The sequence below is a fragment of the Culex pipiens genome, chromosome 2 (genome assembly GCF_016801865.2).
Source record: "Culex pipiens pallens isolate TS chromosome 2, TS_CPP_V2, whole genome shotgun sequence".
In the NCBI taxonomy this organism is placed as follows: Eukaryota; Metazoa; Arthropoda; class Insecta; order Diptera; family Culicidae; genus Culex; species Culex pipiens.
This window is the reverse complement of record NC_068938.1, coordinates 120413632-120433995: the sequence shown is the minus strand read 5'-3', so window position 1 is coordinate 120433995 and position 20364 is coordinate 120413632. Positions and strand designations below refer to the sequence as shown.

At 36.9% G+C, this 20364-nt stretch overlaps 1 protein-coding gene across 1 annotated transcript in view; it reads right to left on the bottom strand.

Moving 5' to 3' along the window:
• The window catches only part of LOC120423678 (zwei Ig domain protein zig-8-like), a 298328-nt gene that overhangs the window by 217334 nt on the left and 60630 nt on the right, over positions 1-20364 (bottom strand). Inside the window, exon 2 of the mRNA XM_052708837.1 lies at positions 3159-3364. Coding sequence (XP_052564797.1) covers positions 3159-3231 — 73 coding nt within the window. The 5' untranslated portion in view covers positions 3232-3364. The remainder of the gene's footprint in view (positions 1-3158; positions 3365-20364) is intronic.

The window sequence follows — 20364 nt, the reverse complement described above, 5'->3', positions numbered from 1 at the left end:
CAGGCGATATTAACCGGTATCCGGCGACCGGATGTATCTCCGATGCTAGGTAAGTCGACGTTTACACGTTGCTTGACCCCGCATTTGAAATTCACACAACACAAAGTACATCCAGATTATCCCTCTCCTCTGCCACTTTGCTACTTTGAGATAGAGGGAGGGACAATTGAATTCGGATAACTATTTTATTGCTCCAAGGACCGGTGAAATTAAACGTGGCTCAGTTTATATCGCCATCCCTCTCAGACGGTCCAATAAATGTGTTGCAGAGCTTGAAAGCCCCCTTGAGGGGCATGAAAATGAGGAAGGGGCAGGGAATTAATCCGAATCAAGCTAATGTTGTGCACTAATGGACGGTTGACGTAAAATAAAAGCCGGTCACTTGACGTTGAACATAAGTGGGCGAGTAACTCCCGGGGATGAGCTTGATGTCCAGCTTTGGGCAACGTAATCACACGTTGGAGCTGAGTGCCGGGTGACGCATTTAACTGCGGGGGATCTGCTAGGAAAGGCTAAATATTTTATGTGCAAAAAATCAGTTTTGTCACAGGACGACTGTAAAATCGTCCCTGTTAGTTTAACAACTGGTCATTTGTATAAGGGTTTATAAGGGTCAGCGAGAGTTGAATTTCTGATATTGCATTGAATCGTTATTTTAACTATTACACTATACAACACATGCATTTTATATTGAATGATAACAAAACAATTATTGAAAATATGAAGTATTTTTTAAATACCCAAAAAAGCAAAATAATTCGGTAAGGAAAAGTAAAGGGTTGCCCTCACTTATGCATGTCATGCAGTATTCATAGCAAAAATTTAGTTTCACGGCATGCCAAAAAAATTCAGCAATATACAGTAAAAAAATCATGGTAATATTACATCTGGGAAGGGGTACATCTCTTATGTCAGGATAAATTTGTAATTTTATCTCTGAAAATGTGTAATTTCATTTCTTTTCTGTTGTAATGTCACTTTTTCAGTCTTGATTGAGGTAAAATTACATCATTACATAATATTCATCCTTCCAAAATTACACCATCCAACTTAACACTATTTTTTACTATAATAGTTAAAGCTACAAAATATTACTCCTCAGCTCAGAATACGCATTGCAAAAATTTGAAAATTGGAGTAATTTTCATCTGCCTTACGAGATTTAATGATTAAATTTGCTGAAATATCTTTAGAACGAAAAAAAAGCAAAGCAATCCGCTTTTACGGCCCCCGGGTCTTTTGAGGTCTCTATTGCAAGTTTCTGCTCATTTCTAGGCGTCCGAAGGTTATGTGTGTCGAGTCACCCAAAACCTCTTTTACGCTAATAGACCGACGTTTTACTTCCCCATCCGATAGAAGGCCAGGAGGATAAGGCGGAAATCGAACCCACGCCCCACAGCAACTTAGGGATCGGCAGCCGAAGCCGCTAACCACCGCACCACGAGACCCCCCTTTAGAACGAAGTACATCCTTAAAAAAGAGATTACTCAAAATTGCATCTAGTAAAGCAAGTGACATAACATTATGTATGATGTTATAATTTTCTAAAAATGGAAGAGTTTAGTATTTCAAAAAAGTTTAGGCAAAATTACATTTATAACTGATTTTTAACATTTTTTCTCGATAATCCAGAGAATTTTTAAACAATGCAAAATTTCTAACATATCCTCATTTCTAAACTTTTTATTAGGAAAATTTATAGTAAGCGGGATACGTTCAATGTTTACATTTAATTATTGGATCAAATAAAAAAGGTCGAAATTTATAACATAAATATTATTTTTTGCAATTCCGTCGTGAAACTACTTTTCCTGTCATTCTTGAACGACGAAACAGCCTACTTTTCTGTACCAAAAATAACAGAATCGAATAGTAACCCTTTTCAAAACAAATACTGAAAAATTCTACTTTTCAGCACTGAAATGGATATTTCACATTCTTTTTTGTTTAGCAAAGAAAAAATATATGTTTTAAACTCTGTTTTAATAACACTTAAAACTTGTCACATTTTGACTGTTCTTAGTGTAAAATTGTCCAAAGGATCCTATATTGCATTCCGTTTTTCGATTCGAACTCATTTCTATTGAGAAAAACATGACACTTTCTCTTAGTTATAGTTAACTAGCCTTTGAAACTTTCCAAAACTTGTTGTAAACTACTTCTTAAGGTACTGATCCCTTATCTACGAAATTCTGTTTAAATACAATTACTTAAAAATTAGGCACGAAGTCCCAATAATAGCGTTCGTTCGTTGGTAGTATCACAATTAGACACCATGGGAAGTATATCTTATCAGCTTCCTTGCGAAAGAAACAATGTGAAAAGGAAATAAAACTAAAAATAAATTTAATGACAGCACATTATCAAAAATCAATCTCCCTCCGGAGGGGAATTTCCAACTGAACGATTGCAATAAAATCGTAAGTTGAAGAGGCGGAAGCAGACAGCAGATTCCAGCCCCCTGACACATGCCCACACCCACCAAGTTTGTAGGAAAAAAAAACTCGAGTGCCGACAAACGTGGACCATGTCCGAACACGGCAGCGCCAAGAAAGTATGTATTCCCATTTCACCAATCATCGGAATCACGTAGCATCGGAGGCCCCCTTTGGTTTGGCGCGAAGGAGCTTATTTATGAACCCAGCGCGCGTAGCTTTTCAGTCTGTAATGTTGCAAGAAGAAAAACGATTTATGACGTTGTAAAATGTAACCATTTATTTGTGTTCCACGAGGAGAGTTTTCTTGTGCCTGCTTTTATGATGAAAATGCGTTTATGTTTGATTTTTATGGCACTGCCGGAAAATAATTGAATAGATGGTATCGAACGGAAAAAATATATAAAGGACACCGCAATAAGGATCATGCGTCGAAGCAGGCCAAGAAGCTTATTTTCTCAGACTTTACGCGCTCTCACACACAGCCTACTTCAACATGAGCGATTTATGGTGGTTTTCAAGTTATCGAGGAGTATCCATAATGATAAAGCACATCATTACGCGATGATGACAGTCCTTGCTTTAAACTTCACTGTAATTCTGACCAGCAGCACTTTCTCGTTAATTGTCATCATGGAAATAATAACTCTCATCCGGGAAACATGTTGCATTTTCAGAACAATTTATGTGAAACCATGAAAACGACCACGCCTCAGTACTTACCGTTAAAAATAAAAAGTATGATGAATATTATGTTGGAGTGGCACATATTGTTATGCTGATTCAACGTGGACATCGCTGCTCGTTTTTTTTTGTGTGTCGTCCCGTTTCTGGTGTGTCCTTTTGGGGACGTTCGCGAAAGTAATTTGGCCCAACGGGAGGAAGCTGTGCTGCTGCGGCGGCGTTGTGCAGCAACTAGCTCGAGTGTCCTGCAATTAAAAAGTAATTAAAGAAAAGTTTTTTAGGTCGATTGCATAATGTGCAGCGGTTTTTTTTTTTTTTTTTTGGAAGAGAATAGTATGGATTTTATGGAATTTAAATATAAAATTTATGAGATTCAGCTAAAATTTTATCAATCATACAGATTATAAAGCCTTGCAGTGATAATTGTCAATGAAAAAGTTTTCATGTTTCCACCTACCTTATTTATGTGAAATAATAACAGTTGCAGGATCAGAAAGTATTTAATTTTGTGAAGGTGTGTTCGTTTGAATTGAATTGTATGAATTACCCAACATAATGATTACAATCTACTTTCAACAGAATGCTTAATGGTTATATCATTTCATACAAACACATACACGTTCGTTTTGAAATGTGCTGGTCACATGTTTAAAGCAAATATAATCAAAGTAGTCTTACTGAGCAGCTGTTTTTACAAGTTTATTAGGGTGGCGCAACTCTGTCATCAGCGCGCATTTAAAAGGAGATTTCTAACATTGTCAACTCCATTTCACTCAAACAGTGTAAATCTTCTAGTGGTCGTTCTGTTGGCGCTCTAGACCACTTATCAAAGGGTGTGAGTTCAAATCCTATCAGCATTTTGTTCATATTCAAATTCAAATTTTGATTCCAAATTTCGTAATTAAATTTGGGTGCCACGTCTGCTTGCTGATTCTAAACATGGCCCCAAAATAGAAAAAAATAAACTGGATCCAAAATGTACAATTTGCTAAAAAAAATTAGAAAGGTCATTTTTGGCCAAAAACGTGCTTCAACTTTAGACAGCTGCCAAAGTGACAGGATTTGTTCTAGGAACGAGTTTTTTTTCAGCTAAGTCATCTTAAGATGTCCCTACACAACCCTTGTAACAGATGCATTGAGAAGAACCTGAGAAATGATAAAATCCGTAAAAATCACTATGACCCAATCTCATCCCTCGGGCCCATGTCACCATAACGGTATTGGTATTATTCAATATCAGAATAAAACACGGCTCTGGTTCGAATAGCCGGTTTCCCCAATAGGTCACACCAGAGACGCATTCAAAAGTCAATGATGGCTTTTCCATTATGTGCCTGACCTCTATTTCAAACAGTAAATTCCTGCATGTCCAACACTAATTCACACCACAAATTGACCGATGGGAAAGGGAGGGAAATAAAACATTCGTTTAAAACTTGACCGGAAACCAATCGAGTCCGGCGGAGCCATAAGATTGATGCCGAAAAGTTCCATTCTGCCCCTTGCCCCAACCAACCAACCAACCAGCCAAGTCATACGTAATCACTGTGATGATGCATTATGGCTTGTGCTATACGAACGACGAAGGCACCAAAAACTTTAGCGAAAGGGCTCTGCTGGTCGGGGAAAACTCGGCTGCCAGCATCATGTCGAAGTGTGATCGTACGATATGAAATATTTATGGGAACTTTTTAGCAAACATAAAATTTTATGAACAACTTTTTCCATGCACTTTGACTCTCTCTCTTTTTTTGGGAGGGTTGCCGCCATTTTTAGCCCACTTTTGCCGTCGAGCTGCTGCTCGAAATCGACGACGGTGGATGCATGACTTCTTTTCATTGTGATGCTGCTCGTTCATTTCGAGCGCTCACTTTGTGAAGCGGTTCTTCATTTTTTTTTTCTTCGCTTGGAACGTGATTTGATTAAATGTTTGATTTTTATTAAAGATGAAATATTATTTCCTACTTCTGACGCACCCGCTCGTTCGCCCTGACGCTTGGGAACCGTTTTAGGAACGTACAGAGGTTCTCAATATAGGGTATCAATTCAAACAGTGATGAAAATCCAGAAGGAATTCATTAGAACAAACCAAACAATATCTGGTAACCATGTAGAAACAATAACATCATATTAAGTGTACATTTTGGGTACAGTTTCATCTTGAACAAATCAAAATTTTCAAAATTCTGTTCGAATAAACTGTGCAATCTTGTCACACGTTACGAGAAAAACGCGTTTTAATGTTGGACCTTGAATAAACAAAAACAATAGCACGCAATGTAAACAATAACAAACACGTTTTGTTTGGTTGAATATTCTGTGCATTGTCCTGAAGTTTGGTTGCAGGAGTCCCGAGTTGTAAAAAAAAATGTTTACAGTTGCCAGGCAAGTCCGTGTGTCAAACGCTTTCTGACCTGAAATCCCGTTGGCCAATTGTCGCATTTACATCAATTTTCAGGCTGTGTCAGGATAGCACGACAAGATTGAAACTTGAATATCTCAGGATTTCTATCGAATTTGAGGATCTGTAAAGGTAAAGGATTTGTGAGCTGCACAAAATTGCGTTCTTAACTCAATTTGGCCCAAAATGCACTTGCGACAAGTTAGAACGACCGTCAGTGGGTCAAAGTGATTTTTTACGGATTTGACAATTTCTCAGGTTCTTCTCAATGAAATTAAATTCTGTTAAAATGGATGTGTAGAGGACATCTTGAGATAACTAAGCTGAAAAAATCTCGTTTATACAACAAATCATCTTTCAAAACAATGTTGACTGATGGCCACTAGCATTTGCACAATAAACCACCATTTCCTTTTTTAATTGAATTACCTATCCAATCAAATTTTGACTAATTATTTTACTTCAGTATGTCGAAATAATGTTTATTTAAGAAACTTCACAGAAAAAATAGTTTTTCCTAACCATACAATAAATGCTTGTTTTAATCAACTAAATTGCATTTTTTTTTTCAATCATGAATATAAACATAACAGTTTTTGTGTAGTGAGTAGAGTATCTAACTTGCTAAAACTGTTTGAATTTACAATAAATCCAAACTTTATTTATTGTACTTAACTAAAACACCTTAAATGATGCTTGTGATTATATTTTATTACAATAAATTAATAACAAAACATTGTTCTGGAAATCAAAACTCCAGTTTCTATCAGCAACTGTAAAATCTTTTGTTTTGTTTTGGTGAACTTATCACTTATTGGTATGGAAAAATTTACATCCAAATTTGAGTTTGTCAAAGTTTGATTTATTGACATGTTTACAGTGATTTACGACACATTTGCTTTTATCAATTTTAGCTTGTTAACAAAAATGGCTTAAAACAACATAAAAACCAAAAATCAGAATTTATAAAAGAAAACGAGCCAAAAATCACAGTTAACATATATTTTGACAATCAAAAGTGAGCAAAAGTCTTTTCAGTTAAATTTGACATAAAAACAGTTTTCCTATAGTGGAACCGGGTCCACAATCGGATTATGAACCAGGGTTCATTAAAGGAAAAGGGGGTTCATAACACGCAAAAAAAAACTACAGTGGACTCTCTCTGTGACGATATTGAAGGGACCGTCGAGAGCGGGCACGAACAAATCAAAGCATGCTTTTGGAGTGACTGAAAAATCTTTTGACAGATGGAAGAATACTGATATCGAGAAGATCGACAACCAGAGAGTCGACTGTATATTTTCAAATGGTTATTTTTCTGCATAAAAGCAATCAATTGATGAAAAAACTTAGAATTGCTTTCATGGTTCTACTCTACTAATGGTTAAAATACCATAATTTGAAGTGAGAACAAATCCAACATATTTTTGAGAACCACTGTCTTAGACTCGTGAGAGCAAAATTTCCTTCCAATATGCTTCCTGCTCAAACACATACACACGCACGTACCAACAGCGACTTTTTTTTACAACCGGGGAGTCACGATAATTTTTTGCTCTTCCTCCACCCCTTTTTTCCTAATATGTGAGAGCGTTTGTGTGTTTTCTTTGCTCTTCGTTTTTTTTTTCGTAGAGCGAGAAAACCGGAAGAAAAGGGAAAAGTCCTTCCACCCCCTCAACCCCCCTCCCCATTCCCATTCTTCTTTTCCATCAAGTTTAGCGTATAAATTTTCGTTTTTATAATCGTCATATATTTGCGAACATGACTTAACTGGCAGTTTGCAGCAATAAACTTTTCTTTGTTTTGCTATTTATGGCGCTTGCTGCGATGATGAAGAAAATACGACATGCAGAAAACCGCTTTCCATTTATTTTTCACTCGTTTTTTCGGCGGCCTCGATCGAGAGTACCATGATTATGATTGCTCCCTCTCTCTTTTGCTCTTGTCAGCCATGGGAAAGGGCCAAGGGTAAAGGGAATAACAAACATAACAAATGAGGAAGCTTTTAGCTTAATTTTTCGCGGGTAAATGTTGTAAACGTCCAACGGAACGATTTTTTGAGAATGTTTTGCTTATTTCTGGTGATTGAGTGTGAGTGTGTGGCTGTGTGTGTTTACACCAACACTTACACAAATTTTAATTTTCCCACAGCTTTTTTTGCTGACTTTTTTTTACTTCCAAAGGCGGCGGATCATAAATAAAAAGTGAAATAAATATTGATGTGGATTTGCTATTGTTCGGATCCGTTTTGTGGCCCTGAACCACGCCCTGGCCATTTTTTAGACGTTTGGCGTTGGTGGCGTGGGATTGGTCGGAAATAAAAAACACCCTTCAATAAAAGTCAAAACATGTAAGATGCCGGCTGTGCGGCCATTTGAGCTGCACGGTGTTGTATTTGCGTCACAGCAGGCGGCGCAGCAAATTGTCACCGAGCTTTTATTGAGCACGAGATGAAATATGCTGGTTTTGGTATTTGCTTACATAGGGGGAAAGAGTTGATTAATATCAACGTTTAATTAAACTGGCATTTTGGAGAAAGCCTTTGTGTTTGGTTAACTAAACAACAATATTTTTTCTTTCATTGGTTAAAGTCCAAGAACGCGTTCTAAAACAATATAGCTATTTATTTTTTGGAATTTTTGGAAAGCAATATAGACAATGTAAATAGCTATTTAATTTTTGCCTCAACCTCGACCTTGACCAAGATTAAAACATAAAATAAAACTGTAAAAAATGGCAAATGTAAAAAAATTGGCTTTAAAGTTTTGAACAAAATTGGGGAAGATGTTGAGCTCTAGACCTGCAAGCTTTAGGAAATTACAAAATTACCTTGATTTGATATTTCCGGACCTAATAATCATGGAAAAAACGAATCTATTGATGAAAAATCATATCAAATACCAAAAAATCGAAACATTGATAATAACACTGACCTACAAAAATTGATAAAAATGAATGCGCAGGCTCAACCCGAGGAGAAGCACAAAGGTTAAGGTTCTTAAGAACGCGTGCACTTTGAATTTTTGAAAAGTATTTAGATAATAAAATAAATAAATTAATTAATTTTTCGCTCTACATAATTGTCTTGGTGTGCTCAATTGCGAGATTCCTACTCGAAGCAAGGTATTCGAAGGCTTGATTGTTGAGGCGATTGCAAACCTCTTTTTACAACTTAGCTTCCATCCACCCCGGGTTTCAAACTGACGACCTTTGGATTGCTAGTCCAACTGCCTACCAGCGACTCCACCGAGACAGGACCCAGGGAGACGACTCTTACACCTGGACTGAGCTAACGACCTAATCTCTAGGTTAGACCGGGGACAACATTAACTTCCCAGTCCGACGGAAGGCGTGATCAGACAAATTTCGTCTCAAAAAATACCACCGGGACCGCAATAAAAACTAGATTTTCTCCTGATTTCTAGAACGAAGTACTGGATGTTTCAGGTTTTTTTTTCTGAAAGTGCCACACGATAAAAATACATATGGGACATTTATTGATCAGAGGCAGTTTAGTTGTTGCTAAAAAAACTGTTAACAAATTCAATTCTCAATAAAGTCAAGGTCTCAGTTGACCAGATGCGAAATAAGTTGGATTAAACGGATTATCCCACGACCTTCGACTATCACAAGATCTTTTAAGTGTGCTGTTCCTACCCAGGCCGGACTTACGGCACAATATCGTTTCAGTTTAACCTTTGCCGAGTCCAGTCGTGCCTTTAAACGCACACTTATCCGGGCTGGCAGCCACCACCACCGACCGGGACGGGAAGGTCGATAACATTCATAACAATTTTCCCACCCCACACAGAAACGGCGGGTCTCTATTGCCTGAAAGTGGATTTTTATCCCTGTGCATGGGAGTGTGTGCTTGTGTGTGTTTAATTCGTTTTGTGTTTTCCGCCGCTAGTTGTTGTTAAACATAAAACTGTACTTTATTCTCCGCATATAAAACCACACCATCGATTTTTGTTCAGCGCAAGTGTTCCCACTTGCTGTTGAGCACTGTTACGCTAGGCTAGAACACCAACCAAGCTTTCACAGCGTGGGGACTTGCTCTCTTTTTGTTTTCCTTTGGTTTTCCCATAAGCACACACACACACCTTAACACACACGTTGTTTACGGGGAGACACATCAAAAAGTGTTCTAGTCACGCAAAAGCTATGATTTATGCCATCAACGAGTACTTTTCTCCTACTCCACTGATGAATAAACCCTTTAATCATGACTCCTCGACTGATATGGAGTGTGTGTACTCGTTTAGCTTAGCGCATGGTTGCGGTTCAGTTCCCCGGTGGTGGTCCCTGCTATGCACATTTTCCCAAGAACCATCGTCGAAACCGTTGGCTGCAGTTTCCATTATCAAAAGACAGTTTTACGGCCCTCACCTTCAACCCAGTTGGCACGACATGCAAAGGTAAACCGGCACGTGTGAGAGTTTTTTTTCTGTGGATTTTCCAATGTTTTGTAACGAAGGCATTGGTACCAAACAACCGGCACACCACCGGCAAAGTCAACGAATGATTGTGTTGTTGTCACCGCTGCCGACACCGCCGCCATCAACCTTCTTCAAGTTCAACCTTAATATTTGGTCGTATAAAACGAGACGGTGTCGCTGGTTTGTTGGTCGAACTAAATTACGGAAAGACAGGGTTGAAAGAACGGGATTTGCTATGTGAAAAAGTTTTATAACATCTTAACTAACAGAATCGCTGAAAACCCGGAAATTTCCATCAGAATAAGGAAGTTTTACCTAGCTAGAGGAAAATACGTACTGAGAGAATAAGGTGCAGATCAGCATGTTTTTAAAGTAGTTAGATGTTTGAAAAAAGCGACTTTTTCAAATTGATAATTTTTTTCAACACCTAGAGCCTATTACAAGTCAAGCCTTTAGAAATCTTTAAAAAAATGATCGTGAAAAGCGCTAACATGTTTGTAGAATAGAAACGCCTCACAGATTGCATTAACACGATAATCAGAAACTTAACCAAAACTGATGTATAGAAACAATGGGCACTCTTGAAGATTATTGAAATTAATTAGCGATGTTTTCCACTAGTTAAGGACCATACATAAATCACGTGGGCACATTTAAGGAAATTCTAGGGCGATACCTTAAAACTTGAAGTTTTAAATTTGAAATCGATTAAATTTCCAATCTGATATACGAATCAGAAGATATTTAAATCATAGATAGGAGCGGAGTTAATTTGTATTGATTTCTCCCAAAATAATTTAAAAGGCCTTTTGAATAGGGCGTCCAATTTTCCATTTTTTTTTTACTATAAATTTGTGTTTTTCAAGCTAAAAAATCAAAGAATTAGCTCAATACTTACAGTTGGTGATAATCTACACTTCAATTTAAACAAAGACAGTAGCTTTTAGTTAGCTTCAAAGAAATGAAAAAAAGGAGTTTTTTCTGTGTTATGCTTTGGATTTTAAATGAACCACAGTTTTCAATACAATGTGATTCGAATAAAAAAAGTCTTGTATACATTTGTTTTATTTATTTTTCGATATGACATGACTTGAAAAGTTTTAAAAATTTCTTTGACTATATCAAAATGCTTCAAAATTCATATCGACTTTTAAGTATTCAACTGTTTATCTATTTCCACAACCAAGTCTGAATTTCTTGACCAAAATTTGTTTTTTTTTTCAATCGCGGGAATTCCCGAGACAAAATATAAAAAAATCCGGGATTCGGAAATTCCCGGTTTGTAAAAATCCCGAGAACTTTGTCTCGGGAATTCCCGGGATAGACGCACTACTTTTGAAGCACAGTACAGAGTCGATTATCAGAACCCCTTGGAAAAATGACTTTAGATAATCATATCTTCGGATAATCGAAATACGAAAAACAAAGTTTATCCGTTGTCTTACATTTGACTGTCATTAAATTAATCAATCAATCAAAATAACAAAAAGATTTTTTTTCCGATCAAAAATTTGGATCAGATTAGAAAAAAGTCAACTTTTTTTTTTAATTTGGTTTAACTCGAATTATCAAAAATATCGATCAGCATCACTGAAAACCCTTTGAAAGAAAGCACTAATTGCTACATTGTGATGTCATTCTTTTAAGTTTTTTGAATAAAAACTAACTTAATCCACCTAAGTGGTTGGTGCCGTCCTCACTCGTTACCAACTATTGGTGATTCGATGGGTTTGGACACAAATTTCATCTAGTTTTTCTTAAAATCTGCAAAAAAAAAGTACACAAATATCACTTAAGTGGTCATCATTCGAGACAAGGTTGCCAGATCTTTTATGTTTTGGGCTCATTGGAAAGGTCTTTCAATTACCTAACCAATGATGAATCCGGATACAGTTTTAATACATTTAAGTGAGATCCAGCCTTAAAAAAGTACATAAATATAACTTAAGTGGTCATAACTCGAGACAGGGTTGCCAGATCTCCAATGTTTTGGACTCGTTGGAAAGGTCTTGCGATTACCTAACCAACGATGTAAAACAATACGAATCGATTTCCGGTCACTTATCTAACATCCGGATAATTACAAAAACAGATTTTTATACATAGCTTTTGAACTACATATTGAAACTTTATAAAAATCAATAGGTACGAAAAAAAATCAAACCATCCACATTAACGACCCCCGGGTCTTTTGTGGTCTCTATTGCAAGTTTCTGCTCGAACCTAGGAGTCCGAAGGCTTGAATGGGGAGAGCACCCAAACTTCTTGCTACTCCAAGGAACCTTTCACCCCAGTGTTTGAACTGACTGTGGTGACGGAACACGACGAACATCCCGTTTTTCCTATCAATTTTTCCCGAACACTCTCGCACGCATGTTTATCTTTTCGCACCCGTCGAAAGACTGATTTCGCAAGCTCTCGCCGCTGTCAAAACCGAAACATACACGCTCAAAACAGATAACCCAAGCTTAGATACAACCAAGACACTACTCAAGTTTAACTACTTATATATCTACCTTAAATTGAGTTTAATAGTTGTTGATATTGGATATGGTCTTTTCCATAGGATGAAAGCTTAATTAAATTCAATGGTTTTGTGTTTGATTGATATTGATTAAATGTTTCTCTTTCAATTATGTTATTTTTCCCATTGACACTGCTCAATCCCTACAATCTCGCTTTACTCTACTCTTCAATCTAGTGAACCATTATTTTTTTTATGTGTTTCTATCATTTGTACATAAGGGGTTTTTTTTTGTAAGTGGGTTTTTTTTTTAAGCTGAGAAAAAAAAATCCTACTATTATGAAAGAAAGTATGGCATCGAAAATCAAATCATGATTAAATCTAACTGAAAACCAAAAATTACAAATTTCAACCAGCCAAAACATAGGTTTAAGATAATCACCTTCTAGCTCTTTGTTCATTGAAAATTTCCAACTCTTACAAAACTTTTACTAAACAAGTATATTTTTAAATTTTCCAAAGAAACTCAATCATAAGCACGAATATGAGGCAATACGGTAGCAAGCCAATTACATCTCAACTCAATGCTCTTTGAACAGACCGAAATTATTATAAGCATCCCAACTCTTGTCCTATTTGTACTAAATTCTAATATTCCTCCATTTTCCCATGCAATTCGATCATATTCACAAATTTTAGGCAATACGGTCGCAAGCCAATTACAACTCAACTCAATACTCTTTGAACAGATCGAAATTCTTCTAAACATTCCAACTCTTCTCCTTTTTGTACTAATTTCTAAAATTTCTCCACTTACCCGTGAAACTCAATCATAAGCACGAATTTGAGGCAATACGGTAGCAAGCCAATTACATCTCAACTCATTGTTCTTTGACCGAAATTGTTTCAAACATCCCAACACTTGTCCTATGTGTACTAAATTCTAATATTTCACCATATTCCCAAGAAACTCGATCATAAGCACGAATTTGAGGTAATACTGTAGCAAGCCAATTACATCTCAACTCATTGCTCTTTGAAAAGACCGAAATTCTTTTAAACATCCCAAATCTTGTTCTATTTGTACTAAATTCCAATATTTCACCATATTCCCAAGAAACTCAATCATAAGCACGAATTTTAGGCAATCCGGTAGCAAGCCAATTACATCTCAACTCATTGCTCTTTGAATAGACCGAAATTCTTTTGAACATCCCAAATCTTGTCCTATTTGTACTAAATTCCAATATTTCACCATATTCCCAAGAAACTCAATCATAAGCACGAATTTGAGGCAATACGGTAGCAACCCAATTACATCTCAACTCATTGCTCTTTGACCGAAATTGTTTCAAACATCCCAACACTTGTCCTCTTTGTACTAAATTCCAATATTTCACCATATTCCCAAGAAACTCAATTATAAGCACGAATTTGAAGCAGTACGGTAGTAAGCCAATTACATCTCAACTCATTGCTCATTGAACAGACCGAAATTCTTTTAAACATCTCAAATCTTGTTCTATTTGTACTAAATTCCAATATTTCACCATATTCCCAAGAAACTCGATCATAAGCACGAATTTTAGGCAATCCGGTAGCAAGCCAATTACATCTCAACTCATTGCTCTCTGAACAGACCGAAATTTTTTTAAACATCCCAACACTTGTCCTATTTGTACTAAATTCTAATATTTTTCCATTTTCCCGTGAAACTCAATCATAAGCACGAATTTGAGGCAATACGGTAGCAAGCCAATTACATCTCAACTCATTGCTCTTTGACCGAAATCGTTTCAAACATCCCAACACTTGTCCTCTTTGTACTAAATTCCAATATTTCACCATGTTGTTGTTGTTAATTCATTTATTTCTGGCAGCTTTAACCTTCTTGGTCATTCACTGCCCTTAGTATTAATATTTCACCATATTCCCAAGAAACTCAATTATAAGCAAGAATTTGAAGCAGTACGGTAGTAAGCCAATTACATCTCAACTCATTGCTCTTTGAACAGACCGAAATTCTTTTAAACATCCCAAATCTTGTCCTATTTGTACTAAGTTCTAATATTCCTCCATTTTCCAAGAAACTCAATAATAAGCACGCTTTGAGGCAGTACGGTAGTAAGCCAATTACATCTCAACTCAATTCTTCTAAACATTCAAACTCTTCTCTTTTTTGTACTAATTTCAAAGATTTCTCCATTTTCCCGTGAAACTCAATCATAAGCACGAATCTGAGGCAATACGGTAGCAAGCCAATTACATCTCAACTCATTACTCTTTGACCGACATTGTTTCAAACATCCCAACACTTGTCCTATTTGTACTAAATTCCAATATTTCACAATATTCCCAAGAAACTCAATTATAAGCACGAATTTGAGGCAATACGGTAGCAAGCCAATTACATCTCAACTAATTGCTCTTTGAACAGACCGAAATTCTTTTAAACATCCCAAATCTTGTCCTATTTGTACTAATTCTAATATTCCTCCAATTTCCCAAGAAACTTAATCATAAACACGAATTTAAGGCAATACGGTAGTAAGCCAATTACATCTCAACTCATTGCTCTTTCAACATACCGAAATTTTTCTAAACATCCCAACTCTTGTCCTATTTGTACTAAATTCAAATATTCCTCCATTTTCACAAGAAACTTAATCATAGGTACGAATTTAAAGCAATACGGTAGCAAGCCAATTACATCTCAACTCATTGCTCTTTGACCGAAATTGTTTCAAACATCCCAACACTTGTCCTCTTTGTACTAAATTATAATATTTCACCATGTTTGTTGTTAATTCATTTATTTCTGGCAGCTTTAACCTTCTTGGTCATTCGCTGCGCTTAGTATTAATATTTCACCATATTCCCAAGAAACTCAATTATAAGCACGAATTTGAAGCAGTACGGTAGTAAGCCAATTACATCTCAACTCATTGCTCTTTGAACAGACCGAAATTCTTTTAAACATCCCAAATCTTGTCCTATTTGTACTAAATTCTAATATTCCTCCATTTTCCCAAGAAACTTAATCATAAACACGAATTTAAGGCAATACGGTAGTAAGCCAATTACATCTCAACTCATTGCTCGTTCAACATACCGAAATTTTTTCTAAACATCCAAACTCTTGTCCTATTTGTACTAAATTCAAATATTCCTCCATTTTCACAAGAAACTTAATCATAGGTACGAATTTAAAGCAATACGGTAGCAAGCCAATTACATCTCAACTCATTGCTCTTTGACCGAAATTGTTTCAAACATCCCAACACTTGTCCTATTTGTACTAATTTCTTATATTCCTCCATTTTCCAAGAAACTCAATCATAAGCAAGCTTTGAGGCAATACGGTAGTCATCACAACTCATTGCTCTTTCAACATACCGAAATTTTTCTAAACATCCCAACTCTTCTCCTTTTTGTACAAATTTTCTAATATTTCTCCATTTTCCCATGAAACTTGATCCTAAGCACACATTTTAGGCAATACTGTCGCAAGCCAATTACAACTCAACTCATTACTCTTTGAACAGACCGAAATTCTTCTAAACATCCCAACTCTTCTCCTTTTTGTACTAAATTCTAATAATTCTCCACTTACCCGTGAAACTCAATCATAAGCACGAATTTGAGGCAATACGGTAGCAAGCCAATAACATCTCAACTCATTGCTCTTTCAACATACCGAAATTTTTCTAAACATCCCAACTCTTGTCCTATTTGTACTAATATTTCACCATATTCCCAAGAAACTCGATCATAAGCACGAATTTGAGGTAATACGGTAGCAAGCCAATTACATCTCAACTCATTGCTCTTTGAACAGACTGAAATTCTTTTAAAAAAAACATCCCAATTCTTGCCTTGTTTGTACTAAATTCTAGTATTCCTCCACTTTCCAAGAAACTCAACCATAAGCACGGATTTGAGGACGGTAGCAAGCCAATTAAATCTCAACTCTGTTCTTTGAACAGACCGAAATTCATTCAAACATCCAACCTCTTATCCTATTTGTACTAAGTTCTAATATTCCTCCATTTTCCAAGAAACTCAATAATAAGCACGCTTTGAGGCAGTACGGTAGTAAGCCAATTACATCTCAACTCAATTCTTCTAAACATCCAAACTCTTCTCTTTTTTGTACTAATTTCAAAGATTTCTCCATTTTCCCGTGAAACTCAATCATAAGCACGAATTTGATGCAACACGGTAGCAAGCCAATTACATCTCAACTCATTGCTCTTTGACCGAAATTGTTTTAAACATCCAACCTCTTGTCCTATTTGTACTAAATTCCAATATTTCACCATATTCCCAAGAGACTCAATTATAAGCACGAATTTGAGGCAATACGGTACATTATTTCTAGAGTCATTAAACCCATGGCGCATAGATGTTTTTTTTGAAAATTCACCCTAGATTAGCTCTTTTCTCTGCCTGAGTCCATCGCTCTTTCTTTTTTTGGATAGTTTTCTTTGTAAAAACTTTGTTCTTTATTCAATTACTTCTTTGATTGCCCTTTCTTTTTTGGCTTGTTCTTCTCGACTCCATCGCCCTTTCTTTTTTTGGCTTTTTTTTTTCTTTAGTAAATCGCCGTTTCTTTTTTGGCTTTTTTTCTTTAGTAAATCGCCGTTTCTTTTTTGGCTTGTTTTTCTTGAGTCCATCGCCCTCTCTTTTTTGGCGTGTTTCTCTTGTAAAACTTTGCTCTTCATTGTATCACTTCTTTGCCTGAGTCTTTCGTTCCTTCTTTTTTTTTCTTTTTGTTTCTCTTATCACCTCTGCGCCATAGATTTATCGCTCTTTATATTTCTTCTTTCCCAATTTTTTTTTCTGTTTACTCTCTTTATTCCTCTAGCTCTTTCTGTGAATTCCATAAAAATATCCCCTTTTATCTTTTAACTTTCTCTCATTCAGTCATGTTAATCTCACATACCTGCTGTTTTGATCACACTTAACCAGTAATTTTCATACGAGAACATTTATTTCTTTAAAAACGTTTCTCCTTAAGTTTAAAATCATCTATTGAATTAACTAAAATCATTTTATTTATCTTCGCCATCTGATCTTTTTTTTTTTTTTTTTGAGCCAAGATATCTGTCCTCAAATTCTTATGGCTACTCCCACTAATCACTTTGTGTACAGACTTTTCCCCTCAACGACATGCATACTCTGGATGAACATTCTGGCAACCCTGACGATGGTGTTTTTTTTCGGGTTCAAACATCACTTTGTCGATCTTCTTACCTTCTCTGTGATGATATCACTAATTATTTCACTTTTCCCCAAAACACTTGCACTAATCCTGCCAAACTGCGCCATGTGGTGACGGAACACGACGAACATCCCGTTTTTCCTATCAATTTTTCCCGAACACTCTCGCACGCATGTTTATCTTTTCGCACCCGTCGAAAGACTGATTTCGCAAGCTCTCGCCGCTGTCAAAACCGAAACATACACGCTCAAAACAGATAACCCAAGCTTAGATACAACCAAGACACTACTCAAGTTTAACTACTTATATATCTACCTTAAATTGAGTTTAATAGTTGTTGATATTGGATATGGTCTTTTCCATAGGATGAAAGCTTAATTAAATTCAATGGTTTTGTGTTTGATTGATATTGATTAAATGTTTCTCTTTCAATTATGTTATTTTTCCCATTGACACTGCTCAATCCCTACACTGACGACCTTCGGATTGCGAGTCCAACCGCCGCCAGCGATTCCACCGGAGTACGCTTGGTTTGGTGTGTTGTTTGTACTTATGGCATGGAGACGACTCCTACACCTGGAATGACTTAACGGCCTAACAACCAAGGCCGGGACCGACATGTTACTTCCTCATCCGATGGAAGGTTGGAGCAGATGGGAATCGAACCCATAATCATCCCCTTACAAAGCGGACAGCGTAACCATTCGGCCACGCAATGCCAATATTGCCAATAGGTACGTATGGGACCTTAAAGTAAATCGAATGCAACTGGTTTGACCAAATCGGTTCAGCCAGTGCTGAGAAAACTCAGTGAGAATTTTGGTCACATATACACACACAGACATTAGTTTTTTCGATTCTGAATCGATAGGTATACATTAAGGCGAGTTTTCTGTGAAAAATTCATTTTAGATCAGGATTATAGCCTTACCTCAGTGAGGAAGGCAAAATGCGATTTTTCTAGGCCGAGTTGTAGCGGTAAATATTGTCAAGGGAATTTGTGGAATTACAATGTCCCATCCCGGAGCATCAAAACTTCTAAGCATGGTGGCTCCCAACGATTCATTGCCAAAACAAACAGGAACGTGAGCGAGGAATCCCCACCTTTCTTTCTGCTCTGTAGATTCAGAACTGTATTGTTGTTTGAACATTAAACCTCAAACTAAATCCAATTTAACAAATTATCTTTGCGGTTAACTTTACGCAGTTGACCTGGCCGTTTAGAAAAGAAGGATGCTTCCGAAAGGTAGCGCAGCCATCCTAGATTAAATTGATAAATTGATAAAAAACGCGATTCATAATTCATTACGTCTTACCGTAAAATGTTCGAGATTCGATTTTAGCGTGACGTATATAATTGACGCAGTTCCATAGCTACAACCCTGTCTGGCGGGTTACCCCAGGAACAACGTCCGCGTCCTTTTGCGTCGTCGTAATTTGAAGGAAAAGCGAGAGTCGAGCCGTTTATGGTACGCGACAAGAAGTAAACGACGTTGTATTTCAACCCCCACCTCAAGCCAACCCGAAGCCGGGTAAGCCCGAGAATCGAACGCACCACGGCCACGACGGCCATCATATTCGTCCTCGCCGTCCCCCGTTTGCTGAACGGAATAAGCCGGATCGTATATCGCTTAATTACAGTGTTTTATTACCGGTTTTAATGCAACAAATTAGAATATAAAATTAAATTTCTTACTATGTAAGGCTGGCGATGACGGTGGTTTGTGGCGGGGTTGCGATGGATTTACGCCAAAGTCGCAAATATCAGCTGCGCGAATTTGTTACGTGCTTGTTGAAAGTTATTACTCCTGTGGCCGGGAACTGTAATTATGCATTTTTAGCGGAATAATTTGAAGAGCCAATTACGTGGGAAAGCACTCGCAGTACACGTTCAGCGAAACCTGAACACTTCATTTGCAAGAGCCAAGTCGTGGTTTTGGCTGATGGGAGTTGGGTTTTTTTTCAACAACACTATTGCTGTTGTTTTTAATTTAAGCATGTATGTGCCAGAACACAATCAGCACCGTACGGGGAGGGCATAATCAATTTCCTGTACCGTCATGAACACCAAACACGTTTCTCTCGTGCTAATCGAGATTGGATCAGTAAACGGGAACGTTTGGAGATTAGATGGAAGTGGCACATGGAAAAACAAACATTCGTGTTTGGAAGGATTTGTAACGTGTATGTTATTGACGCAACGTTAATTGTATTACTGTTACATGGAATTGCAGAAGTCAACAACCCTAGAAAAACTTTGTATCTTTTGAGTGGCATTTCTTAGCACTCGCTCATGGGATTTTAAAAATGCCATTAAAGAATGTTAATTTGAAAAGAAACTCGAAATTCCTGGAACTCAAAACAAAATATTTGAGTAAATGCGATGGAACACTTAAAGTAAATTTATTATGAATGTATGACAAAGATTCGATAAACAACAAAGTTAAAAATTCATGTTACCGGCCGATACTGTAATGTAAAGAGCAAAGTGTCGTGACTTTCGCCCGATTTCCTTCGGATTTCTTTTATTTCGGACACAAATAATAACGCACGTCTTTCATGCCCAAACAAAACACACGACTGATTTATTTCTCGTTTTCTCACGCACACATTCTCAACATCTCTCTCGGCTGACCTGCTCTCTCATTACGCTACATGAACGCTCTCTCTTCTCACTCTCTCTCTCTTCTCTGCCACACTCATTCACTACATCCTCG